The 17,100-nt window shown below is 37.0% G+C and overlaps 4 protein-coding genes across 7 annotated transcripts; 3 read left to right on the top strand and 1 right to left on the bottom strand.

Moving 5' to 3' along the window:
- The first annotated feature begins 136 nt into the window (after positions 1-136).
- Positions 137-1,005, top strand: LOC104777059 (SAUR-like auxin-responsive protein family). Its single transcript, XM_010501263.3, has one exon. The coding sequence runs from the start codon at positions 245-247 to the stop codon at positions 647-649; it is 405 nt and encodes a 134-aa protein (XP_010499565.1). The 5' UTR covers positions 137-244; the 3' UTR covers positions 650-1,005.
- Positions 1,006-4,528: 3,523 nt separating this feature from the next.
- MYB10 (myb domain protein 10) lies at positions 4,529-6,379 on the top strand. The gene is made up of 3 exons (XM_010501250.3): positions 4,529-4,892; positions 5,515-5,644; positions 5,720-6,379. Exons 1-3 carry the CDS (start codon positions 4,754-4,756, stop codon positions 6,168-6,170), a joined length of 720 nt encoding a protein of 239 aa, XP_010499552.1. The 5' UTR covers positions 4,529-4,753; the 3' UTR covers positions 6,171-6,379.
- On the bottom strand, positions 6,339-15,314 carry LOC104777013 (protein PHOTOPERIOD-INDEPENDENT EARLY FLOWERING 1). Of its 4 annotated transcripts, none has more exons than XM_087498126.1 (20): positions 14,687-15,314; positions 14,505-14,585; positions 14,303-14,410; positions 14,135-14,215; positions 13,945-14,033; positions 13,721-13,857; positions 13,580-13,647; positions 13,188-13,323; positions 12,987-13,061; positions 12,843-12,904; positions 12,634-12,756; positions 12,463-12,501; positions 12,251-12,319; positions 12,095-12,157; positions 8,930-12,008; positions 8,715-8,779; positions 8,571-8,641; positions 7,652-8,435; positions 6,973-7,484; positions 6,339-6,885 (listed from the first exon to the last, which is right to left on the bottom strand). In XM_087498126.1, the coding sequence occupies exons 1-20, from the start codon at positions 14,783-14,785 to the stop codon at positions 6,507-6,509; spliced, it is 6,120 nt and encodes a 2,039-aa protein (XP_087354252.1). In that variant the 5' UTR covers positions 14,786-15,314; the 3' UTR covers positions 6,339-6,506. The 4 variants fall into 4 exon arrangements, with proteins under 4 accessions (XP_087354252.1, XP_087354275.1, XP_087354186.1 ...); XM_087498149.1 differs by having other exon boundaries at positions 12,843-12,901; XM_087498060.1 differs by having other exon boundaries at positions 13,580-13,650; positions 14,687-15,312.
- Positions 15,315-15,403: 89 nt separating this feature from the next.
- Positions 15,404-17,039, top strand: SDRB (short-chain dehydrogenase-reductase B). The gene is made up of 5 exons (XM_010501193.3): positions 15,404-15,824; positions 15,908-16,067; positions 16,164-16,336; positions 16,432-16,654; positions 16,749-17,039. Exons 1-5 carry the CDS (start codon positions 15,639-15,641, stop codon positions 16,901-16,903), a joined length of 897 nt encoding a protein of 298 aa, XP_010499495.2. The 5' UTR covers positions 15,404-15,638; the 3' UTR covers positions 16,904-17,039.
- The last annotated feature ends 61 nt before the right edge of the window (positions 17,040-17,100 follow it).

The raw sequence follows: 17,100 nt of genomic DNA, 5'->3' as shown, positions 1-17,100 counted from the left end.
GTGGAAAATTACGAGTAAAGTGTGTGTACCTGGCAAGTACTCCTTCCCCGTACCTACTTTTATCAAAATAAAGGAAAATCTCCAAAGTACCCTCGCCTCGATATATATTCAGAATCCTTCCCTTCACTTCTCTCCTTCACAAACAAAAAAAAAATCTCTCAATTCAATTCTCGTTCTCACCACTTCACAAGCAAAAAAAAAAAAAAGTTTTAATCTCTCTCAAACCTCAACAAACACGAAGACGATGAAGCAATTGATCCGCCGTCTATCTCGCGTGGCTGATTCAGCTCAATACAGTCTCCTCCGTTCAGATTCACAGCGACCACCTAGTAGTAACAACCGCCGCCGTACAGAATCGTTCCTCCGCTCTTCGGTTGCTCGTAGATCAAAGAAGCAGAACTCATCCGTTCCAGAAGGACACGTACCTGTATACGTAGGTGACGAGATGGAGAGGTTCGTCGTAAGCGCGGAGCTGCTTAACCATCCGGTTTTTATCGGTTTACTAAACCGATCTGCTCAAGAGTATGGATACGAGCAAAAAGGAGGATTACAAATCCCATGCCACGTGCTTGTCTTTGAACGAATCATGGAGTCGTTTCGTCTTGGACTTCCGGTTTCGATTGATTTACTCGGAGACGAGACGATTTGAAGATGAAGAAGACAAAAGAAGAAGAAGAAGAAGAAGAAGACGAAGCTTTTTTTTTTTTTTTTTAGAAGAAATCTTGGGTAGTTTTTTAAGTCAAAGGTTTTTTTTCTTTAGATCTGGTGGTTTTTGTTCAGATACTGAGTAATACTTCGTCGTTTTGGGATGTAAATAGGTATATATATATTTTTCTTTCTTTCTGGATTCGATTGATGATGATGAAGAAGAAAGTAGACAAGTTTAGAGTTTTCTTTTTAAAAAAAAATTTGTTTGTTGCAAAATTCTCTAATTTTTTTTCGCCGGTTTTAAGAATCGGTTTGAAATTTTTGTGAAGATTTATATATATGGAAGTTTGCATCAAATTTGTTATCTTTTGTGTATGGATGGAGTAGTAATTTCTGGGTTTATGTGACATGAAATTCGATTTGATTCAATTTTTGGATTTTGAGTCAGAAAACAAAAAGATCGGATTTTGATGTTTTACCGACATTACCGGAAGGGTATATACGTCAATGTGTGATACATAGCATAGAGAGAGGATATAATGATACATTCTGCGGCCGTTACTAGAATATTTTTTTTTACCCGTAACTAAACTCTTTTTCAGTAGTTATCTCTGTTAGTGTTACTTGTAGTTAGCTTAAAAAGAAAAATAAAGGTTAGATTCTCTTTTTCTTTTTATAAAAGATAAATAAGTACGGTCTAATGCCAAAAATGTATAGTACTAATATATAAAACAAAATAATTGATGAGAATTATGGGGAAAAAGGTAATAAAAGACCATGTGGGTTTGCATCTCTTGTTTACTATTCTTTCAGATCCAAAAAAACACACAAAGCTTGTTGTTTCCAAGCCCGATATGCCTTGGCCACAAAGCTATACTACAACCATCATGATTGTTTTACATTAATCAAGTTCAACTCTATAACTATGAATCTTCTACAGCCACTACATAAAACTACCATTTTTCTATGTATGTCAAACACTAAAGGAATATTGTATAGTTACACATAATTAATTGGTTTAGTACATTTTCAGGTAACCTTCGTTTTATGTTTAATGAAATCAAAGATGTATATAAAACACCAGCACATGTGTGTATATTTGCTTTGCTTTATATACGACCCGAGTGAACTACATGTGGAGGTTTAACTGTCCCACATCTATGGATTCTCTTAATGATATACAGTATTGTGTATCCCATAATATATATATATAAGTCTTCTTAGTTTAATCGAGATTATAATTATTACTTGTGTGACCAATCTGAATAAAAGGGTATATCAATCATAGAGAGTTGGAATTTTTTCGTCCATTTATAATGATTTCCCATGTTGCCATCACCTGCACCACCACATGCGAGTTATATATATATATATAGCAATTCGCAGTCAATCATTAACTTCCCTGTTTCTTTTGTTTTGTTCTATTTATTGTCAATTAAGACGATTGATCCACAACTATCCAAGGTAACCATAAATTTTGATAAGGTCGGTGTCTCCACATTTACATCATCAGTATATATGTATCGTGGTGTTATTAGATCTACTACACTTATATATATAGCATCATAAATGTAGTCAAAAGTCATCGAGCCACATAGATGGGATCCATCAATTTCGTTTGAATATAATGATAACAATAACTTTGATTATAGTTGGTTTGATGGAAACAAGTATTCTGTTTTGTTTACTTTACGTTAATGTACATTAATTATGATGACTGTCCAAGTGTGAAATCGATTTTTTCTTCATGACTTAAAAAATAAAGTCATACTTCCATTCATTTTTTTTCATTATCAAGTACCTCTCAACGGGAAACATACATGTGTAACTATAAAAATGATCAGGAACTATAATATAAAACTCATTTGTTGTTAAGATTCTCTTGAATGAGGTCCAAATGACAATGTTTAATATGTACTTATATTTTAAAAAAGGAACATTCGTAAATTGAGGTATTGCAAGGGCATATATAGTAGTAAGCATGAGGACTTAGGCAGCTCATTTCAAGTATGAATCGGATTGTTGCTTAGGAGGACACGGCTCACCACCTCATGATTGATTCGATTCTTTAAAAAAATTATTCAATCTCTTTTGGGATCACATTGTGATTATTGTTGTCACTATTCTTCAACAGATATGGATTATACTATTTTTCTTCGTGACACATAAATTAGAAACGAAGTAATATTGAATTATATTTTTGGTAGAAATGCAGTAATCCCAACCATTCCATATATGAGTGAGCGACTCCTCTATCTCACATAAAACCCAACACGCAAATAAAAACTTGAGCTGTATGCCAAAATTTGTTATCGTATTTCTCAAATTCATGTTTTTATTTTTATTTTATTTCAGCCATTAAAATTGGAAGGATTTATGTTAAAATAATCTCGTCTCGTCTTCTTATTCATGAGTTTTAAAGGTTTTTATAATAATGGTGTTATTTGAAATATGTAAACTAAAAAAAATTATGGTGGTCTTGAGATTTTTTATGTTAAGGTCTGCTAAATAACATTAAACAGAAATCATCTATAAAGAAAGAAAAAAACTCAAATCATTTAACAACGTTGAGTGATTTACAGCTATAGAATAAATAAAGTCATAAACATTTAGACTATATATTGATGGGCTTCTGTTGTTTAAAGCCTCCCTAAACAAGATTAGTTTAGGACCCAGTTTGGTTTCAAAGCCCATAAAACCTAAATAAGATTTTCTTCTAATTTTTTTATTATGTTATTTAAATATAAAATATTTGTAAAACTAAATATTAATAAAAATAATTTTATAGAAATAAAATTTAAATTTATACCACATTATTTAAAATTAAGAATTAACTAAGATGATATTGATAAAATTGAAATTTTGTTTTTATTATGAAATCATGAATATGAAGTAACAACATTTAAGTTTTAAAGTATCAAATCATACTCTTTCATTAATATGTGTATTTTCTTCAAAATCAAAAAATTTCAGATATTTTTTTTTTTTGTTGAGATTTTTGGCCTTTGAAAACTCAAATCATTGTAAACAATTCGACTGCGGGGCAAGCACGTGGAGACTTGAACAAGCAAAACGGCGTCGTGTGTACTGTTCAAAGAAGACACAACACAACGCAAGTACACATCACTAATAATAGTTTGGTAGATTAAATGAAAAAAGTGGATACAAGTTGAAGTTGGAAGGTAATGTATCATGCATTTCTATGTCTACGCTTATCTTCTCTCCCACTCATATCATATTTTGTCTCCATCATTTCAAATTCTGTTTATTGAAATGTTGATGATACATCGTAACATTGATACATTCCCTACGTGCATTCAGCCAGTTATTGTTATGTAAGTTGATTTACAGGTTTATATTTGCTGTCATTGTATAAATGGAAGTTCAAGACGTAACCATATATACCATCTCTATATACTTATTTACTTTTTTTTTACTTCTGGAATAAAATCTTACAAATTTTAACGCTTCCTTTAAAATGCATACTTTGTAAAAAAAAAGAGAAAAGATTTCTACATTAATCGTCTTTGCATAAATAACATAAATTCAAGTTGCAGATCCAAATATAGTCAAGGGTGACAACTAATACTAGTCAATATTTACTATTGTGAACAAAGAATAATATTTTCCCTTATATTTTTCCTAAAAATGAAAAAAAAAACTTTTTACCTTTTAGTCTGAAAATTGAAATCCGAATTTTCACAGTATAAATATTTAAGTAAAGAAAAAATATATTTAATTAATTAAGATACTTTTAAAACCTTTGAGATTTGAATATGAAAAGAAAGTTGATTTTAGATTTGAGAAAATAGTGCCAGAAAAAAAAGAAGAAAAGAATTGTAGTAATACAAGGACTAGTAAAGGCAGGACAAAAATTGTCATATGAAAAAAGTCAAAATTTAATTGATAGAAAAGTATGAGGATATATATTATGAGAAAAATAGATACCCATTTAATTAATTTATTCAAGTAGGTTTATTTGTAGATGAAATTAGTGGCATGGCCCTTCTGGTCTCTCGTAATTAACCCTTATACATATATGATGATGATGATGATGATGATGATAATAAGTACATAAGATTCTCTAAAAATTAAAGTCGGTGTGATGGGGAAAAGAAGAGCACCATGCTGTGACAAAAGCCAAGTTAGGAGAGGGCCATGGAGTGATGAAGAAAGTGAAAGACTCAGAGCTTTTATCGAAAAAAATGGTCACCAGAATTGGAGATCTCTTCCCAAACTCGCTGGTATGTCCTACTCCTATCTATGACAATGCATGCTTCACTATCTTTCTCATTTGCATTATCTTTCTCCCTCTCTTTCTCTCTAATAATGTTCTTTGATCTGATACGATATATGCAAGATGCACTCTTTTCTTTTTCGTTAATGATGCATTTTGGTCTGGATTAATAGAATATCTATACAGAACAAAACCTTAGTCTCTTGCATCGATTATTCTAAATACTTCTGATTACTTATCAAATCTTACAATTCTACATATTCAAACAGTAGAAGTTACGAATTAGTGAATGTTTTGGGTCTCAATTACAATTTTGGTGACTACTTCATAAAGGTGGCATATACTTCTTTGATGAATAGAATTTGAAGAGATGTTTGACCAGAATCTGTAACGTTCGTGTTTATTACCAAGTAATTTTCTGCTAAAAGTTAAAAGTTGAATAAGTCTCATACAAAATCTTTCGGAAGATGGGGTGAAATATCGAAATAAATGGTTAAGTTGCTCAATTTAAAAATTTATTGTAAATAAAAATTTGGTGAAAATTATAAACCTCGTCTTTCTTCCTAGTCTTATATGTTAAACTTGTAGTTTATCTGGTGTTCAAAATTGATAGTGTTGTAACTTAATAGGATTGATGAGATGCGGAAAGAGTTGTCGTCTAAGATGGATAAACTATCTGAGACCAGGTCTCAAACGAGGCAACTTCACCAAAGAAGAGGAAGATACCATTATCCACCTTCACCAAGCTCATGGAAACAAGTAATCATGTCTCCTTCATCTCAAATCATCATTTTCTGTGTGTGTGTGTATAACTATAGTGCATTATTTGACCAGGTGGTCTAAGATAGCATCCCACTTTCCGGGAAGAACAGACAACGAGATCAAGAATGTGTGGAACACTCATCTCAAAAAGCGATTGATGAAGAGAAAATCATCATCATCATCAGAAGAAGATGTCACCAATCATTCAGTGTCCTCTACGTCTTCTTCCTCTTCCTCAGTATCGTCAGTCTTGAAGGATGTTATTATAAACAGCGAGAAGCCTAACCAGGAAGAGGAGTTTGAGGAAATCTTTATGGAGCAAATGGCATGTGGATTTGAGGTGAATGCGCCACAATCACTAGAATGTCTCTTTGGAGATAGCCATATTCTTCCTCCTATATCTAAACCAGACTTACTAGAGATCCATGGGAAATCAGATCACGAGTTTTGGAGCAGACTGGTTGAACCAGGGTTTGATGATTACAATGAGTGGCTCAATTTCTTGGATAACCAAACTTGCTAGAACACACAAGGAGTTGATCCATCATGTACTGTTGCATTGTCTTTTTCTTTCTTTTAGATAAATTTAGACTACACTGAGAACTCACTGTTTTTCTAAAAGCTAGAGAATTTGGAAACTAGAATGTAAACGAGTCAGAAGCTAAATTGTTGGTATTATTATACAGTACGGTGGGGATAAAAATCATATTTGAGATTAGATATTTTGATGAAGTCATGAAACACAAAAACCTACGAAGCTGTCACTTTCTGCTTTACACAAGATTTTGCCCATCAAAAGTGGTTAAGAAAATGATCATCCACAATCATCAGCAGTTTTACTTTTACAAAAAGGCTTTTACTACTCTATTTCTGAGATTTCAGAAGCTAATGAGCAATCATCAAGGCCTGAGGTAAAGAATGGATCATACCACTGTGAACAACTTATCATCTCTATCTCTTCTAAAACCGCCTTCTCCTCAACCTCCTCATCCTCCCTATCCGCAGGTGTGAAATCAAACTTGAGATTTGGGTCATTTGGCCTAACCCATGCCACTTCTGTTTGCTCTGCCAAGAGTTTGCGCTGTTTGCTTTTTGAAGACTTGGCTGAGTCTGCGACAGATAGCTTATGTTTCCCCAGGGACTGTGCTTTCGTGCCTGTTCTGGACTTCAGATCGTTGGCTGGGAACGTGTTTGAAGCCCATCCAAATGAATCTTCAATACAAGCATTTGCAGCATTCCTACAAAACAAGATCACCAATTCTTTAGTGACTATTACTGCTCTCAAAATTATCGGACGAAAAATCAAATGTATCAGCTTTTCAAACCTGTAACGGTTCTCTGCAGCAATCCTATAACCTTTTAGAACATCTTCCACTGGGGGCTCGTTCACATAATTTAATGAATCTGACCCATCAATGGACACACTTATCATGGGTGGAAACTGCGTCAGGGAATCATCATAACCACGTGGGGGGAATTCCAAGGTTAAGTCTAACTCCACTTTATTGATAGATTGATTCTCCTGCAACCTCGAACGGGAAGCAGTATTGTTTGGCTGACTCGTGCTGGAATCCTGGAGAGCGGCTTCTAACAACTTTCTACTTAAGCTGGTGATCTTCATCCCCTGCCAAGGCTTTCTAGCTATATCCTGGGAGTGATTCACGGAGCCAATAAACTGTCTATTGAAAATGGGATTGCTTAAGGAGAGCAGTTGTTCATTCCCTGTCCGGGTCGACGTCCTCCAAATTGATGACAGCAAGCAAGAAAAATGTTTTTGTAGGAGCATCTCTGTATCTGGCTGCTCAGCTGCAACATTTAGGAGTGTCCGAATATTTTCCTGCACCAAAAATGATATTAGTGAAAAGCATCTCCTTTCCATTATAATCTTCTACTTGATTGAAAGGACCCATTTAGAAGAAATGTTTTGATCTTTCCCTAATTCATCACTACTTTAATGCATGCTAGTGAGTAGCTAACCTAACGCTATGCCATAATCAACCTTACCTCAGTGACTTTCAGGAGTGCCTTCCCAGAACCTGTGTTGAGGTTCTTCTCGTTCACTGCACTGTCGGAAGCAGACATAATATGTCGTTGGATAAGCTCTCTATATCTCTCACAACAATATGCAGGATGGCGATACCGTCCCCTGTAAGCCCCACCAGCTGTCATTCCATAAAGAGTTCCACTAACAAAACTCCAATTAGGCCCATATTCATGAACCATCGCACACAATATAGCATCTTCCTGAGGCAGCCAAGAATCAGGCAAGGGAACACAGTCTCTAGACCACAGATTCCCTTTCTTTAGCTTCTCTGGCTTGATCATAAGAACACGCTTTATTGGCATGGAAGTGATGGATTTTTTCCCTATAGTTTTACCCCTGCTCGTTAGTTTCATTTCATTATCAACAACCATACTGTTAGGCGGCTTTGATGGTTCCAGTTCATCATGTAGAGCACTTGGTTGTTTGTATTTGATATCTGAATTCGGAAGAGATTTCTTATGCTTCTTTGCTTTCTTCTTCGAGGTATTCTCTTCTTCGGTGTCAACAATTAAATCTCTTTTCTTGCCTTTCATATGCATCCGCGAAAGCGGTGTAACCATATCTGAGTCACTGCTACTCACATAGGCGAATTCTTCATTATCATCATCAGTCGAATCTTCAACTTTCACAACGGACTTCAGATATTTTGGTTCGGCAGCCAGTGATCCTTTCTTCAGGGATTTAAATTTGGCTTTCTTCGCTTTTTTCTTCTTCTTAGACTTTGGTACATGAGGAGTTTCATTCCTGAGGAAAAGAAAGGTTTAATTAATCTACTTGTTTTGATTACTTGTTATATCAACGATGAAATATAATTTTCAACAGCAATGTTATAAATATATAATATTGACAATGAACTGTGCGGACTCAGAAGTGTCTTACTGTATCAAATCCATTTCAGCCATCTCAGCAGCTTCCCTCTCTCTAGCTTCATTTTCCAAATCTTCCATCAACTACAAACATATAAGTAAATACGTGAACAAGCTGAAATACATGACACACGGTAGATGCAGTAATTAATCTCACCTGGTGTTGAGCTAAGACTTCCACTTGCTGCCTGTATGCTTCAGTTGCAAAATCAGCATCCCATTCTGAAAATAGCAATAACATTTCACGTGAGCTAAAAACCAGGCCATGGGATAACATTATACAAAGTTACATCACAGGCAAGGCTCATTGTCAGTTAAGTAGGAATACTAGTTAAATTATTGGATTGAATGTGCAAAAAAGGGTACACTTACTCTCATAAACAAGAGGCTCTTCCCCATCATCAATCTCAGCTTCCATTTCGTCCTTGTACTTTTCAATGTGGTCAAGTTCCCATTCTTTCTCTTCGAACCCCGCTTCATTTTCCATTGCAGACTCACCAATGATGGGGTCCCAAAGCTCTAAAAATCTTATCGCATATCTATCAATAGGACGTAGCTGATTCTCAAAAGATGAGATAGCTTGTCCAGCAGCAGCGGCTGCTGCAGCCATTTGCTTGACATCATCTAATACATCAGTGTCATCTTCTTGGCTTGAAGTAGTGATGACAGCTCTCTCATCCCTGGTCTCACTATGTAACAATGGAGTATCTTCTTTTGTCGACCCTGATGCAACTAAACCTTGATCAACAGGCTCATCAGCCTTGAGGTCATCTTCATTTACTAGCTCATCGTCTTCTGGTCTCTCTACAGGTTCTTCTGTAAACTCTTGATTGTCCACAGCTTCTTCTTGTTCTACTCTTTTGAGAGCCATATAGTCTGCCTCATCTTCTGCCTGTTTTAAAGCAGCCTCAACATCTGCATTTGAGAGAGGTACCTCCGCCCCACAATTCTTGATTGTTTCCTTTTCATCCTTTGTAGTCAGAGCCTTATGCCCAGAGAACAACTCCATGGGATCAAGCTTCTTAAAAAATTCGGTGTTATACTCACCGTTTTGAATTACTAGGTTATCAAGCGCACGCTTCTGGTTTGCTTTCTTTAAGATATTTTCCTCAATGGTGCTCTCACTTATCAACCGGTATATATGGACTTCACGTGTCTGACCTATCCTGTGGCACCGATCTTGAGCTTGTTGGTCCATAGCAGGATTCCAGTCACTGTCATAGAATATAACTGTGTCCGCACCCACAAGATTGATGCCAACACCCCCACTTCGGGTTGACAAAATGAAAAGAAAGATTTTGGGACTTGTATTAAACCGCTGCATTAACGTCTGCCTCTCTTCTGGAGGAGTAGAACCATCAAGACGCATGTAGGTATAACCATATAAATTAATGAAAGCCTCCAAGATGTCAAGCATCTTGGTCATTTGCGTGAATATCAACGCCCTGTGACCCCCAAATTTTAATTTCCTCAATAACATAGCAAGCTCCTGCAGCTTACCACAATCAAACTGTATCAGTCGCCTATCTGGAAAATACACTTGGCTCCGAACGATTGCAGGTCTAATCGGAGACAAAAGAGGTGACACTAAATCTGTAACTTTCTCCTTGTATGATGGACTAAGAAAAATAGGAGCGTCACTACGGCTGCACCAGCAAGCAGGTGAAGGTACTCGTGCAGCTGGAATCGCAAATGTGAAAGCTTCAACTAGCTCAATTATCTTCTGAAAGCGCTCGATCGGTGAAAGAACTATGTCAGCGAGGGTTGAGGAATACATGTAAGATGAACGATTAGCTTTAAGATGGTGTATATCATCGAGTGGACTCTTAATGGTTAAAAGAGTTCTCAGAGATGTAGAGTAAGTCGGCTTTCTCTGGCATCTCAAAGAATTCCACCATGCAATGGCAGCTGCCCGATCCTTAGTTTCTTTAACCCTTTCCTCAAAGATGGCCTTACGTACTTCTTCAAAAATATTCGTCCCTTGCAGATTTTTGCGGTTTTTCGAACTCAAAGGGATTGCTTCTGGATCATCCTTCAAGTCCACACGCTGCTTGATTAATTCTGAGGGAGTTGAAATAGCTTTAATATCATCCCCTTCCCAAGAAGTCATAGAAAAATCAAGATGTGTGAATAAGAATCCCAAAGCTTCAAGATCAACCTTGGAAAACGGACTTTCCAAAAGCAGCGAACAGATTGTTGAACTCAACTGCACATCAATGCCAGCCATATCAAAGGAACTTACAATAGGACGACCCTCAAAGAGATCAGGATGATTACACACTTTCCGCAATTGCATAATGATACTTATCATCCCAAAAAAGCTTCCACTGTTAAGTGTAGCCTGTGTTTCTGTGCTTGCTATGAAGTCCTCGTACAAGTTGCGCTGCCTCTTAGACAGTCTACAGAAAATAACATGCTCATGTTTTGAAGGAAGTTGCTTCTCCACATCCCTTTTTAAGCGCCGTAGAAGAAAAGGACGGAGGACATTATGTAAGCGATCAATAACTTCTTTGTTGATTTTTTCTTGTCCCTCAACCATCCCTGCTATCGGGTTACAGAACCAATCTTTGAATTCCTGGTGAGACTGAAAGACATGTGGCATCAGAAAATGCATAAGTGACCACAATTCCATAAGATCATTCTGCAGCGGTGTACCAGTCAACAAAATTCTGCGTTTAGAATTGAAGTTCAATAGTGTTTGCCATCTCTGAGACTTCCAATTCTTAATTAAATGGGCTTCGTCAAGAATCAAGTATTTCCACTTCTTGCGCTTGAACATTTTACTGTCCTGAATAACTAGCCTATAGGTTGTTATGCATACATGAAATGAGTTAAGCTTCATCCATCCTTGTCTCTTGAGTTTCCGCTCCTTTGCACTCCCAAAGTAGGTGAGTATTTTAAATGCAGGACACCACTTAAGAAACTCAGTTTCCCAATTAAGCATCACACTTGTTGGAACCACAATCAGATGGGGACCCCATATCCCCTTATCACATGCAAGGTGTGCTAGAAGAGCAATGGTCATAATTGTCTTTCCAAGACCCATTTCATCAGCTAGAATCCCGTTCAATCTTTTCTCATACATCGTGACAAGCCAGTCCAAACCAATGTGTTGGTACTCACGCAGAGAATGCTTGAGCAGAAACGGCAGTTTCGTTCGAACTTTTGTTGTAGAGTACGTAAATCCAGTTGGCTGCGCAGATCTTGCTGCTGCTGCTGCATCAGCAATTTTATCACTACTATCTTTACCATTATCTTCTGTTATTTCATGGGATGTGCCATCAACTATTTCCGCGCAAGGCTTTGGATCTGGCTTACATTCTGTTGAATCAACGTTTTCATCATCTGAATTAGCTTGCTGCCTATTTTCGTGTGAGTCTACACCAGACTCTTCAGACTGAGCACATGAATACTCAGATTCATCCTCAGAAATATCCTTGTCACCGAAATCCTATCACAAGAAACTTGAGTTTCAGAAAGAAAAAAAAACAGTAAAACACTACTGAACACATGCACACAGGAGACTTAATAGCATACCTCCTTATACCTTGCGAGCAGTACTTCAATAGGCATTTCACTCTCTTTTTGCAGCAGAGAAATCTGCAATACAAGGTGAAATTTCTGTTTGTAAACTCTCTAGCTAATAACGTTTTCCATGTTACAAGAAGACAGCATAATTAATAGATTTGTCACCTCTTCGACATGGTCTTCATTTTCTGCTTTCGCTAATTCCTCTTCGAGAGAAAGTGTTGTCTCATCATCCTGCACCAAAAGAGCAGATATACAACTTTGAATCTATATGCTTGTTCAAAACTTTCTTCCACAAGAGCCTTGGCTAAGAGAATCAAGTTAAAAGAGAAAAGTTTTAAAATGACTGATCTCTGGCATTTGATGAGATGGCTGACCTTTTCCTCACCAGTGGCAACAACAAAGTCGACATCTTCCTGCACATATTACAATCAGTGACAAATCAAGTTCATCATTAGTCAGAACCAGAGACCTTATGTTAATTGCAACGAAGAACATCATTAAGGTCTCCTGACAAATGATCCACAAATGAGATCAGATCCAGTTACCTGTTCATCGTTAAAATCATAAGTATGATCTTCCTTTCTGCACTTAGCAGAAGCAGTCGTCGTGCCTGGCTCGAGGTCATGAGAATGGGTCTTGGTTTTTGCCAAACGACCGCAGCTATCATTCTGTAAATAAAGGATATATATTACATTTGAGCCAGAATTTCAATGACAAATCAGACAATGGGATTTTAAAAAGACATACAACTTACAGAACGACGAACACTTGGGCTCTTTTCTGTTTCTTCAGAAGCAGTAAGATTGTTCATGTCTGCTGTATATGTAAAATGGGAAGAGGAAGTCAAAGAGAAGTTGCATTGCTTTTCAATACATTATAGGGACTTAATACCACTCACCCTCTCCATGATCTTGATCTACTGAGGCCAGTTTGTCTCCACTTTCATCATTTTCTGGGCTGGTTTCTCGACTGACTGAGGGATCAAAATAAAACTCTTATACAAAAAGAGGATGCAATTCAAATAGTTGACATCTAGTAAACTTCAAAGTATATAACGAAAAAAAAGGTCAACGAATTGCAAGCATAGAGTTATCCCAACCTCTCCCAGCAGTATAACGTCTGAGCAGCTCCTCAACTGGTAGATCCACTTCATCTCGCAAAGCTTCCAACTCTTCCTGTCTTTCTCGTTTGGTAAAATGTTTTTCATCCTCCTCAATAGTATTTTCATCATCTTCCTAAGTGTAATTGTGGGTTTACAATGAGATATGGAACATATGACTCCTCAAAGATAAGAGATAAATGAGCAAAAATAATCACTTCTATCTCCACAGAAACTATTCAAAACTAGAGTATAGCCTATATGTTGGGTACAGGGTAGTGTCATGACAAAACGTAACAATTTTCTTTGAGGTGCAGGTAGATTCAAGCTGTGATACACAGTAATTGCTAAGTGGTAAAACAAAAATAAAAAGAAGATTAAGTGAAACTCACGGTCTCATCCTCGGATTTTAGATCATAATCCTCATCGATTTCAGGACTTTCTGATTCAAGATCTGCAGCTACTGCGTCAAAAGATTGTTAGGATCCACTTACACTTGACAATAATGCTGTGTTGAGTAATAGGGTGCTCACAAGAATTTATCTCTGGAGGTATCTGTTCTGCCATCTCCTCATCACTTTTCAACTCGATAGCTGGCAGAGTTTTTGGAGGACTACTATGTCCTTCTTTATAAGGCTCCACTAAATTTTCTGCCAACATGGTTGAGTACCTAACATAAACAAACAGGTCAAATTCAGTTCTTTTAAATATGTTCCAGAACTAAAAAAAAACTGAGTAAGAAACATTCCGTAGTAACCTCTCGGTTTGGCCTAACAGAAACTCTAGTTGCTTGTCCATAGCCTTCTTCTTTTTCTCATTGCGTACCAGCTGATGCTTGTAAAGCACCTATAAAGACGCAACACCACACAGAACAACAGGTTTCAGACACACAGAAGTTATACCAAACCTTGAATTTCAAGTCCAGGGAAGAAAAGTAAAAGAATTACCAGCTTCTCAACTTTCATCCAAAACTTTTTCATGTCTTTCGAGATATTAAGAGCTACTTTCCGTAACCGCAGTTCTTCTTCCTGTAAGAAGCAATAATGTCAATTAAAAACTAATGCTGGAGAGAGTGTAAGTACTCTGAAAGAGCAAAGAGAAAAAGAGGAAAGAACCTTTAGCTTCCTTTCTTCCCTAGATGCCTGATCAAGCATGCCTTTACTGGCCCTCAAAGCAACCTTCTTGGCCTGCGCCAGCTTCCACTTCCTCTCGGACTCAAAGTCCTACAAAACGTCAACAATTAGAAGAGAAGAGAAAAAGCATGCATGCATACCAATCCTAGCTGAATGATAACAAAGTAGCACTCTTTCTAATAACCTTTGAAAGCCAAGCCATCTCTTCCAAAACATGGTCCCAGTGAGTTTTAGGGCGACGTGGTTCTTTAGGAGCTTCGAGCGTCTGTAAAACAGAAAAAAAAAAAAACCCGTCAACACTAAGCTCAAAGACTGGAAGGAAGAAGATGAACTCAAAAGCGTAAAGATAAAAACTTGGAAGCTAACCTTCTGGCGCTTAGCTTTATACTCATTATCAGGTTTAGATTTCCCAGCTTTGGAAGCCATAACTATATCAGGTTTAGATTTCCCACCTTTAGACGCCATTACTAACGCTCTCTATGCAAAACCTTCAAAGGGCGAAGCAGAAGAAGAAGAAGACTAGAGACAGCAGAGTGCAAACAGAGACACTCCACAAGGTCCCCGGAATTAGGGTTTCAACTTCAATGCTATAAAACAACCGCAACGATTTCATCACTCAACAAAAACATCACAGGGTTTCCAAATCTCAAAACTTTAACCGACTAATCTTAGCTGAACAATCAAAAAAAAAAAAAAAGTTATCCTCGAATCGAAAGGGGAAGAACGAATTAGGTTTCTTTATCAAATTTCTTTCCACTTCATTCTTTACTTAAAAGAAAGATGTGATTTTGAGATCGAGATAACAACAATGAGAGATATACGATAAAGGTTGAAGCTTTGGCTGTGAGAAAAATTAATAGTTTATCGGAGAAGGAGGAGCTTCGAGAGAGACGAAGCGAGCTCGCGGCGCAGATAGATCAAGTCAAAACATTAAAAACAAAAAAAAAAAAAAAAAAAACAAAAACAAAACAAAAAAAAGGTTTGGGCCTCTCTCGTTACCCTTTGAATCCTATTTTTCTTTAAATTAAATAATTTTATTAATAATTCTTTTTTATAAAATATCTTTAAAATAATTAATTAAATAGTGTTTTGTTTTGGGTTATTATTATAAATCTTTTGCGAGATAACGGTGAGTGGTGAATCGTCGTCATTAGGCAACAAATTTGTGATTAGTAGAAATAAATATCATAATTATGTAATTTTTTACTTAAAAAAATGCGGAGACATTTAAATCAAATGTTGGTTTAGTAGGTGAGAGGTTGAGTGAGTGGCTTTAATTTACCAAATTTGCAAGAGTGTGTGTGGTGCCGTGGTGGTAATGGAGTCTCCGTTCAAACCTGATGTGGTCAAAGGTAAGGTAGCTCTCATCACAGGCGGCGGATCCGGTATCGGTTTTGAGATCTCTTCTCAGTTCGGCAAACATGGAGGTTCTATCGCCATCATGGGACGCCGGAAACAAGTTCTCGACGATGCTGTTAACGCTCTCCGATCTCTAGGGATTCAGGTACTTCTCTCTCTCTTTCTCGATTCGCGATTTTTTTATTGAGGATTTTTGTATGATGTTTGTTGTTTTTTTTTTGATTGAAGGCTATTGGATTGGAAGGTGATGTTCGTAAGCAAGAGGATGCGAGAAGAGTTGTGGAATCAACTTTTCAGCATTTTGGTAAAATTGATGTTCTTGTTAACGCTGCTGCTGGCAATTTCCTCGCTACTGCTGAGGATTTGTCTCCTAATGGCTTCAGAACAGGTTCACTTTTTGATAATGATTTGAGAGGAATTGTGCCTGAGATTTTGAGTGTTGCTTTAGCTAAAGGAAACGCTTTTTTAATTTTATATTGTGCAGTCTTGGACATTGATGCAGTAGGAACATTCAACATGTGTCACGCAGCACTTAAGTATCTTAAGAAAGATGGGCCTGGGAGAGACTCATCAAGTGGTGGTGGTTCGATTATTAACATAAGTGCTACTTTGCACTACACGGCTTCTTGGTACCAAATTCATGTTTCTGCTGCCAAGGTAATTTCCTTTGTATGGTTAGGAAATCAAGAACCGAGTAATAAGAACAATCAAATGTAGCAAATGGGATCTTAGGAGTTTGAAACTTGAAACAGGCTGCAGTTGATGCTACGACAAGAAACTTGGCATTAGAGTGGGGAACTGACTATGATATTAGAGTGAACGGGATTGCACCAGGACCCATTGGAGGTACACCGGGAATGAGTAAACTTGTACCTGAGGAGATTGAAAACAAAACCCGAGAGTACATGCCTCTTTATAAACTCGGTGAGAAGTGGGATATCGCAATGGCTGCCCTCTACCTAAGCTGTGATTCTGGTATGCTGCTGAGTTAAAATCACTGTCTTTAGTATATAAAACATATAAATGATTGAAATGCTGATAATACACATTGCCTGATTTGTTTAAACAGGGAAATTTGTGAACGGACTGACAATGGTGGTAGATGGAGGACTGTGGCTTAGCAAACCTCGCCATTTGCCCAAAGAAGCTGTGAAGCAACTCTCTCGTGCGGTGGAGAAGAGGTCCAGGGCCAAGCCTGTTGGTCTGCCCACCAGCAAGCTTTAGACCATTTGTGTGTCTGATCTCATATAAAATTGTATCGGGTTATATTGAATTACATTTGGAGACAGAGAAAATTATATTATCATGATTATGTAGATCAAACTATCTTATGCACAATAAAATAGCATTCTTTACAAAATATGTAGAAAAAGAGGGGCCAAAACAGTAAACTAATCTCTGAGAAAAAAGGTGAAAGCTTT

This window comes from Camelina sativa, chromosome 1 (genome assembly GCF_030686135.1).
Source record: "Camelina sativa cultivar CO46 ecotype springtype chromosome 1, ASM3068613v1".
NCBI lineage: Eukaryota > Viridiplantae > Streptophyta > Magnoliopsida > Brassicales > Brassicaceae > Camelina > Camelina sativa.
This window is presented reverse-complemented; position numbering and strand designations above follow the sequence as displayed.

Excerpts from the sequence above, each read along its gene's own strand:
- LOC104777059 (XM_010501263.3), top strand. The coding sequence starts at position 245 with ATGAAGCAATTGATCCGCCGTCTATCTCGCGTGGCTGATTCAGCTCAA.
- MYB10 (XM_010501250.3), top strand. The coding sequence starts at position 4,754 with ATGGGGAAAAGAAGAGCACCATGCTGTGACAAAAGCCAAGTTAGGAGA. Across the intron at positions 4,893-5,514 it reads ATCTCTTCCCAAACTCGCTG|GATTGATGAGATGCGGAAAG; the intron begins GTATGTCCTACT and ends GTAACTTAATAG. Across the intron at positions 5,645-5,719 it reads CACCAAGCTCATGGAAACAA|GTGGTCTAAGATAGCATCCC; the intron begins GTAATCATGTCT and ends TTATTTGACCAG.
- LOC104777013 (XM_087498060.1), bottom strand. The coding sequence starts at position 14,785 with ATGGCGTCTAAAGGTGGGAAATCTAAACCTGATATAGTTATGGCTTCC. Across the intron at positions 12,158-12,250 it reads ATGAAGACCATGTCGAAGAG|ATTTCTCTGCTGCAAAAAGA; the intron begins GTGACAAATCTA and ends CTTGTATTGCAG. Across the intron at positions 8,436-8,570 it reads GCTGAAATGGATTTGATACA|GAATGAAACTCCTCATGTAC; the intron begins GTAAGACACTTC and ends TCTTTTCCTCAG.
- SDRB (XM_010501193.3), top strand. The coding sequence starts at position 15,639 with ATGGAGTCTCCGTTCAAACCTGATGTGGTCAAAGGTAAGGTAGCTCTC. Across the intron at positions 16,337-16,431 it reads TTCATGTTTCTGCTGCCAAG|GCTGCAGTTGATGCTACGAC; the intron begins GTAATTTCCTTT and ends AACTTGAAACAG. Across the intron at positions 16,655-16,748 it reads CTACCTAAGCTGTGATTCTG|GGAAATTTGTGAACGGACTG; the intron begins GTATGCTGCTGA and ends TTGTTTAAACAG.